The sequence below is a fragment of the Haliaeetus leucocephalus genome, unplaced genomic scaffold, assembly GCF_000737465.1.
Source record: "Haliaeetus leucocephalus isolate CR32 unplaced genomic scaffold, Haliaeetus_leucocephalus-4.0 Scaffold92, whole genome shotgun sequence".
Lineage (NCBI taxonomy): Eukaryota > Metazoa > Chordata > Aves > Accipitriformes > Accipitridae > Haliaeetus > Haliaeetus leucocephalus.
Genome location: NW_010972528.1, coordinates 2,521,685 through 2,530,805, shown reverse-complemented (window position 1 = coordinate 2,530,805; position 9,121 = coordinate 2,521,685). Strand labels below are relative to the sequence as shown.

Sequence of the window (9,121 nt, the reverse complement as noted above, 5' to 3'; positions counted from 1 at the left end):
CCAAAGCGAAGGGGGGGCGGGGGGGCTTGCGGGAAATTAGAGGGGGGGGTTCTCCTCCTTCCGTGGCCCCGAAACCTACAGGCATGTAGTCAAAGGAGAAAGCAGAGGGCCCATGCTGCGCTCCAGCGCTCTTTCGCAGGTAGCGTGGCCCAAAATGAGTCTCTCTAAGTAGGCAGCAATGGAAGGTGAGGGATGCTGGTAAATGCCAGGCCTCGAAAGCAGAGCTGTGCTGCTTGTGCCTGCAGCACCTGACTTCCAAACGTCCACCCTCACTTCCCCATGCAAAAATTGTTCCTTTCTGCACTCCCCTGCTAGCTTTATTTTCCACAGCTGGCAGTCGTCTCAGAAATGATACACTTTGCTAACCATATGTGTAGGCCTTCCACCCACAAGACCAAAGGGAACAGCCCTACCACGACATTTTCCAGTATTTTCTCAGTATCGCTCCCACAGTGCGCCGCTTCAATTTGACTGAAGCGCCAAGCTGTCGCAATTGTTCTGTGCATAGCTTACCAGTGCAACTGGCAACAGAACCGAGCACTTTGGCAAATTTCAGTTCTCTTGGCAGCACGCGCTCTCCCAGCGATGCCTTCGTAAAAGGACAGCGCACAAGCAACAGCACATCTTCTGATCAGAGGCGGAATTTGGAAACAAGTCTTTCAAAGAGTTATCAAGCAAAACAATGGAAGGCTGAAGGCATTAGGAAGGGAACTGAAGTTTAGCCAAGCACGTAAAAAAACCAAAACTATGAAGGCTGATATTTACTACCTGCAAGAGTCTGAAATGTTGAGGAGGAAAAGCAGAAGTATGGGTATCCCTTGCAGGATGACACAGCACATTGGTCTACTACAACAGCTCGGCACAATGTGGAACCACTCACATACGGCATTGGCAAAACATTTCAACCTGACCCAAATTCTGTCCTGTAGCTTTAAAAAAAAAATATACAGAATTAATTTCACTTTCCAACTGGATCTCGGGACAGTCCAACAGAATCTGCTGGGTTGTTATTTTCCTAAGGAGGCACAGAGGGAGGAGATACACATCATACCTCCTCCAAGCCCTGTACAAACAGTAATGCTTCCAGATCAGTTCTGGTAAGCTGTGAACAAAGGCTACGCTTGCCTTTAAGTACTCATACTCCCTCAAAACAGCAATTCTGTTCTCTAACTTAAGAAAAGACTCAAAATTATGTTGCACCTACTTATACTGTTTAATTTCTCCCTCAGGCTAATTCCCTGCTCAGGGATGCAGACCAGAGCATCCAAATGGTCCCTGAATGGTTTAGGTCCTCCTCTTGTTTCCAAGATCTTCTGTATTCCTGAAGGAAAGTAATAAAGTTTAACATAGGTACCTAAAAGCAGGAGACAACTAAGGAAAAAAATAAAATAAAAACAAACAAAAAACCAAACCCAAGACAAACAGAATCTTAACCATTTTGTTTAATGTTGTACAAAAAAAATTTGGTGAGTATTACAATGAAAAGTGATTAAAACACGGCTATCACATTGCCATCCCACTACCTAACAGCTGAAATTCACTTCTCTATTCATACAATAGAAAGTTTAGTGGCCTTCAGGAAAAGAATGACATTTAAAAAAATCCTTGCATCACACGTATTCTTTTCTCTACATTTTAAAGCTGTGCTCACAGAGACGGCTTCTTCTATCAGACTCTTCAGGTATACAGGAATTCAGTTGTAAATAAAGTTGAACCTAAAATTAAAAGGATTACACCAAGTGAGGAATCTTCATTCTTCTTATTTAAGTGACATTTTTGAGTGAATAAGCAAATATTTTGTTTCTGCTTTTGATAGGCCTCCATCTGAGAGAAGTGGGTTTTTTAATAAGACAAGCTTTTCAGTATAGCAGGAAGCATCATTTTTAACAGCCAATCCTACACTAGCATTGCACAACAGTCTCTTAAGGTTGCAGAAGAACTAATTATTAACACTTCATCTCTTAAGAGAGCTTCACAGACATGAAAATATCAGTGACAGTTATGTTCCCCCACCAGCAACTCTTTCGCAGCCCTTCTGCTGTGAGGGCCAACCTTATATACTCCAAGGGTAACATATGGACATATTCAACAGAAGAGCTAATTCTTCTCAACCAAGTTGCACAACAGCGTTCACACAGTGAAAGCAAGCATCCATCTCAACTTCCAGATGTCCACCCTCTGGATGTGTCAGTTGCAGTGGTACCAAACTGGCATTTGGCTGCATAATAGCCAGTGTTTTGCTGGTACTTGGGAGAAAGTATCTGCTGTCTTTAGAGCAGGGGGAGGGGGGAAGCGTCCATAGCTACAACTGCCAAAATTGGGACTAGATAGAGAAAAAAAAAACCCAGCACGATACAAGCCTGTTATAGGCAATACCAGTGCTGACATTCTGCTAACAGACTTTTTTCATCAAAGTAGGTGGATGACAAAACTACTTCCCCAAGTAACAGCTGACAGGCTGTGGGATGCCTGGCATTCCTGAACATTTGCTGAAGTAACAGAAACCAGTGAGACTACTGAGCTCTAGAGACCCGAGGTACAAGCCATTTTCAGGTAAGAAAGCCAAAGAGTGTGTATATCAGGAAAAGGAAAGAAAAAAATACAGCTGTCCCTACAGATACTTGTGTTGTAAGGATGCTACATGTTATAAGCTCTACTACACAGAGTCTGAAAAAACTCACCACATTTAATCAGCACAAAGCTGTGGTAACACGCACACCTAACTCAGTGCTTCAAACACGCATCTTGGCTTTTACTCTCACGCTGTCCCTAATGCTCACAAGAAGCTGTTCCTTAGCCTGTGCACAGCTCCATCCTCACTGTCCTTCACATCGTCCTTTGCTACAACTGCTAGATAGGACTTCAGTGCTAGCAAGTTGCAACCGGTGCCTCCAAATTGTCCATCGCATCTTGCCTGAGCTAGATTCTAAGCTCTTTGGGATAGCTGCAACCTTTTCAAGTTGGTTTCTGTGGTGCCTAGCCTTGCTCTGGTGTCCCACAGCAAACGTGTTCCCGAGAACTATAATATAAATAAATTATAATATACCTGCTCAAAAGTTGAGGAAGGCTGGAAATAATGGGTCCATATCCTGGTGCATTGTCATAGAGCTCAAACAGTGGTGCAGCAACCAGCTTGTAATTTTTTGGGACTGCAAACAAAGCTAAAAGCAAATACAAGTTGATTAATCAAGAAAAACCACCACGCATTCAGCCAAGGTATAACCACCCCACACGCACCTCAAAACAAGATCACTACATATAGCACTACAGCAGGTTTATTCCTTTTCTAGTGAAACAGGGGGTTCATACGCTGTACATATACTGATGCAGGAGCAGGAATGAGCATTTACTAGGAACTCATGTTCAAAGATCACCTACCTTCAAAAGTGCTATCAGCACTTAACTTTTTTAACAATCAACTACAAAGAACTGCAAGCACAGGAACACAAACTTGCCACCACATTTCCTTGCACAAAATGTAAGCACTTAGACATTGATATAAATACAGTCCTTTGCTGCAAACAAACGCTTACCCTTTTCTTGAAGCTGGACCAAGAAAAGCTTTTTGTGCTCTTTTGGTTTTGTAATATGAGCTGGGATATAGGGATACTGGAAGAAAAACAATAAAAATTGGTTGTACAGAGCTTTGAAAATATTGTGCAATCTTAAGTGCTACTTTATAAATTATCAAGCACTGTGCAAGCTTTCAACATGTCACATATTGTTCTTTCATGGCATCAAATAATGAAAACCACTTTTATAAGAAAGTACTCAGAAAGGAATGCTGCTGCTGTCACAACTACTGACAGGATCTCAAGAGGCACCAATACTCATGAGCAGTTAAAACAACCCAACCAGACAGAAATGCATAACAGCAAACTGAGCAAGTATTTTCAGCGCTAAAAGAATTTAGAAACAGGGTAGCTAAACTATTTTATTCACAGGGCTTCTGTTCCACATGCAGCAGTGCAAGAGTTTCCATTGTGGCTACAACAGGAATTTAAATGGTGTGCCTGGCTCAGCAAAGGACTGGAAGCTATTACATCCAGTGGTTTCTCATCCATCAGGACGGCTGTGAGGGAGACGGGAGTTTCCAGAGAAAAAAGTCTGTAGTTTCTCCTCAGCCACAAAAACGAAGTGAAATAGGTAAAAAACCCAGAAAAGCTAATTGCTCATGCAGCAGGTACTCAAAAAGCCCAACTGGTAGGTTGAAGGCTTTTGGAAGAACAATCAGTACTTGACTAAAGATGATGAAAGTCAACACGAGTACTCACCTGTGGAGGTTCAAAGTTTGGTCTCCACCAGTTACCAATGCAGTCATCAATCACCCAGTCTTGCTGAACACCATCCTGGCGACCCAGTATCTACCAAAAATCCAGTTACAGTCAAAACCCTGGCTAACCCAAGTCAATTTTTTTAGAAAACATATACTGGAAACATGAAGACTGGCTGTGATAAGGGTCTGATGTAGTTCAGAACTGCTCTGGAACAGCTTTTAATAGAATTTTAGAGTATTTTTGTAAAAAGTGACATGTTTTAGCAAAAGCCTCACCTGACAGGACAAGGACACTTTCAAGAGCATTTCAAATTCCATGCTGTGTTCAGTTGAACTGAGTCCCGCCAGACCAACGGGAAGAATGAAATGCATTGTTACACTACCTGACAGAATTATTTTAGGTTACTTGGAGAGCATGGAAGGTTAATTGGTGCATTGGGAAGACTATCTCAAAGGCAAGTCCTCATCAGCTGTGCACCACAACATATTTTATTGCCCATCTGCACACTCACTTGCCTGAAGTCAGCCAAAAAGCAAAGCTGCAAATGAACACAGGACTTGAGCAGCAGGTAGGAGGTCAGCTGCTAAACCACTCTGTCACACTCACGATGCAGGTAACAAATAAAGCCATAAGTTCTCATTTAACTACCTGAGAACATCACAAAAGCATCAAAATAACAGAAGCGGTAAGGAGACTACTCTACTGCTTTGGCTTATTCTGTTAACTCTAAAATAATCCAACAGTCCGGTATAGCAACATAACAAAAGAAAACAGACCTCTGTCATTAAGCGTTTGAGCCCTTCTACCTCATCTTCTCCTGGATTGAGTTCACCACCAGGTCTGTTAAAATAATCAATGACGAAAGCTAAAGTTATGTTTTATTGCATTTACTGACTTTCACAGGTAAGTTTGGATGTTCTTCCAGGCAGGGAGTTACAAATGCACTCAAGGCCCTTAAGTCAGAAGTTCCAAAGCTAACTTTGCTGAATTTGAAGACAGTAGGATAGCTTTCATCAAAACCATGACTAAAATCGCTACTGTATGTCCCTTACAAAATAACTATTATACAAAGTACTTCAACTTCAGCAGGACAAAGTATAACAATATACACAATAATAACTGGGACACTTAAAAGGTAAAGTTTTAACAACAATATAAAAGCACCAGAAGTTGAAGAGAGTTGTAGATACCGACCGTATTTGTTCTTATCTCAAAAACAGCACTCACTGAAGCACACAGGAAGCAGAAAATAAAACTCATGTGGGGAACCATCCTGCATTTGATGCAAGGTTAATGAAAAAAAACCTAAAAACACATTTTCATCATTACAGAGTTTTGCAAAACTTTTAGAGTCTAGCCTATTTTGTCCACAAACATCCCCCAAATCAAAATGTCAAAAAAGAATCTGGATATAAAATTAGATTTCACGCACACAAAATTGACAACAAACAATATAAATGTTTAAAATGTAAAAGCAAGAACACAAGCAGGATAACTTGAGACAAGTCAAGCCCATCCAGTTTAAAAAAGAAAACAAGCACCACCACCATCACTACGACCATATGATCCAAACGCTAAAATTTCACTCTGGCAGTGATAACTATGAGATGAACTGAAGCAATTTTCTCAAATTTAGATGCCTACCTTTCTTGCTGTCCCCAGCTCACCCAGTAGTTTGTAAACAGGTATCATTCTACATTTACTGGGGCTTATTCTTTGAGCTCTACTTTACCATTTTTGCTGCCATAGCATAAGCATATTTAAGCGTAACAGCTTTCACAACGCAAGCACAACACACTAACTACTGATAACGAGTTTTAAACAGGATTTTACCATAGTGATGCACCATAACTAAGGCTTCCAGTCGGTTCCAAACTAAGTCACGCCACTCGTGAGCAGAGTCAGACAAATGCACTTCAGATGAAAATGCCACCACTCAAAAAAGTTTTCCCAGACTAAGTCTTTGCAAGAAATGAATCACATTCAAAACATCAATCAGTTAGCCACACTTTAACCTCTAGCCTGCATGTTTAGTGGTCTGTGACAATAAAGTTAAACTAAAAGTTACATTCAAGAAACAGACACTTACAGCTTGAAAAAAGTTGTACCCAGCTGCAGTAACAGCACATGGGGCAGCCTATGCTCGTGTACAATCAGAACCCCTTCCACTGTCCGCCTCATGCCAATCTTGTCAAACTCTTCCCTCATACGCTGAAAACGAGCTGCCACGGAACTGTCCTTCTCATACAGGGGTTCCTTCGTCCCAAATGTATAATTTGTCAGAGGATACCTGTAAGGGGGAAAAAAAAAAAATGTTACTGCGTAACAAGAAATCTAAATTTAAATTACTATGACACAGCATCTACCCTGAGGCAGAACCTTCTGTGCTTGATGGAACAGTAACTGGGCTAGTGGTTCTTGTTTGAGACTTACGGGGTCCCTATCACAGGAAGATCTGCACTATGATGCATACAAGCGCAGAAAGTCCTGCTGATTGACACGCTAGTGTGGTGCTGATTCAAAAGAAGGAAAGAAGCCCAAAAGAACCAGCAGCAACTGTTGTTCAACAGCCACCCTCTTTGATCTCCGCCCTCCAGAGAAAAGGCAACTGAGGCTCTGAGAGGAGCTGGGAGAGGAACAGGAGAGAAAAGCTCTGCTGGGAAGGAAGCAAGCTGCACAGGACAGCGTTTTTGTTTTCTGCAGACATAATGAAGAGCCTGAGAACTAAACTGTTAGAAGTGGTTTTGTTTTGAAGTGGGAAATCAGACATCTGGATCACAGAAGAGGAGAAATGCTGACTGTCTAATTGCAGGGCTGGGAGCCTGGGGTAAGATCAAGAGTTTGAGCAGATCACTCTGTTGGGCTAGGTTCTGGACCTCTGCATTCTCTCGTAACAGTACAGTGGATACTTGGGAGATTTCTCCAGGTAAGAGGGAGTAGAAAAGAGTAGAAAACAAAGGAAAGATTAGGCAAGAAATTGGTCAGTCCTAGAGGGCACAGAGGACAACAGGAGAACGTTATTGTACAACAAAATCCAAGTAACACAGAGATCTGATAGCACAAGACCTGGAGAGAAGACAGGATCATCCACCTAAGTCAAAAAGGGAGAGGAAAATGGGTTCTGGGCAGAGCAGTAATGAGTTATTACCATGGTTTTATTGGCTTGTGACATACAGCAACTGAATTAACAGAATTAATGACTGATTTCATGGGGAATATTTTCCTTGAGATGCATCTTGTGTATTCTTTCCCCAATACTTAATCATGTCAAACTTTAGTAGTATACACTCTTCCCCCCCCCCAAAGTACACAAGTGAACCAAAACAACCAGTTTCCTAACTGCAGATTATTAGCAAGCCCCCCACTTTCACTTATAGCTTAGAACCATCTACATTTCTTTTGCCATTCATTTCCATTTTTAGATACACAAATAGCTTTATTAATAACCTACTGTGCTAACCCATACTAAGCTAAGGTGGGTGCATTAGTCTGTACATCTTACAAAACACTTAGCCTGTACTTCAAAAAAAAATTACAATGACAACACAAGCTCCCTGCTGAGTCTTTTCTTCAGAAACACTATAAAAATATTCCAGTGTCTGAAGTTCATATTTGAACTTCCACAAGACTCTAACTGTGAATAAACTCAACTATACCAAAAAAAACCAAGTCTGTGATTAAGAGCTAAAATTTAATATTGACTGTTAAAGTTAACATTTGCTGTTTCTGCAACTTTCAGACGTACTTAGCAAAGAACACACCCAACAGAGTTTACTGAAAGAAACTGAAGTATATGACTTCTCATATAAAATAACTACACGATTATTAGCAAATAGTTTGTATCTCTGACAGAAGTGAGGTTTCCTCCGGTACCAACCACTCTGAATTTAAATTACAATACCTGCACCAGACAATCAGCAAACACCAGGCATACCCAGCCACATCCTACTGCCTACACAGGGTCAGCCCAAATCCCATCCAGGCCAACGGCCCGTCTCTCTCTCTCTGCCACCAAAGGCAGACGCCTGTGAAAGCGCATACAAGAAGAGAAGCGTAGGCGATGTTCACCGTGTCTGAATACTCCCTTTCTGTGTTACTTGGGGTTCACACTCTTCCATATACTAAAACATATATACTAACTGCCGCACATTCCCAATCACTGACAAGCCTTCAGTACCCACAACATCCTACAGTGTGGCGTCTCACAGCTTAACAGCACGCCCTCGGGGGGGTGGGCGCGCAGACCCCTCGCCGGCAACCGGGCTCTCCCGCCGCTTTCCCCTCAGCCTCCCGGCGGCGGAGGACCAGGGCCCCGGACGACCTTTGCACGGCGGGTGCTGAGGTAAAAACCTCCGGCGGGCTGCCCAAGGGCGGCTCCGAAGGTGTTGCCGGAGCGGGGAAGGGCTCGCGGGACGGGAGGGAACGGGGCGGGGGCAGGGCCCGAGCCCGGGCAGGCCCGAGGCGGCGCTCACAGGTTGATGGTCCTCTCCAACGTGAGCGGCTTCGTCTGCTGGATGTATTTGTTCCCGAACTGGTTCACCCCGCGGGGCCAGCCGGTCTGCGAACGATTGGGCGGCACCACGGACATGGCGGCGCGGCGGGAGGCGGCGAAGGAGCGCTCAGTGCTCAGCGGCGGGAACGGTGTCCGCCATTAACCTCCCCGCCAGGCCGCACACCCTCCGCGCGCCCCGCCCCCCCGGAACCGTCCGCCACACTTCCGGCGCCACCATAGAGACAAGCCACTCTGCCCACCCCACAGCGAGCGCCTCTCACTGGCACTTTGTGGCCGCGCTCCGCCCTTCCCCCCTCCCTCATTGGCCAGCTGAGCGCAGCTTCTCCCCCCC

At 43.7% G+C, this 9,121-nt stretch overlaps 2 protein-coding genes across 2 annotated transcripts in view; one reads left to right on the top strand and one right to left on the bottom strand.

Annotated features, from left to right (window-relative positions):
- Positions 1-1,424: 1,424 nt before the first annotated feature.
- NUDT21 (nudix (nucleoside diphosphate linked moiety X)-type motif 21) lies at positions 1,425-8,982 on the bottom strand. The gene is made up of 7 exons (XM_010584400.1): positions 8,750-8,982; positions 6,367-6,567; positions 5,054-5,117; positions 4,275-4,364; positions 3,534-3,609; positions 3,047-3,161; positions 1,425-1,715 (listed from the first exon to the last, which is right to left on the bottom strand). The coding sequence occupies exons 1-7, from the start codon at positions 8,863-8,865 to the stop codon at positions 1,694-1,696; spliced, it is 684 nt and encodes a 227-aa protein (XP_010582702.1). The 5' UTR covers positions 8,866-8,982; the 3' UTR covers positions 1,425-1,693.
- Positions 8,864-9,121, top strand: part of OGFOD1 (2-oxoglutarate and iron-dependent oxygenase domain containing 1) — a 10,306-nt gene continuing 10,048 nt past the window's right edge. Inside the window, exon 1 of the mRNA XM_010585214.1 lies at positions 8,864-8,918. Within this exon, the coding sequence (XP_010583516.1) occupies positions 8,864-8,918 (55 nt within the window). The remainder of the gene's footprint in view (positions 8,919-9,121) is intronic.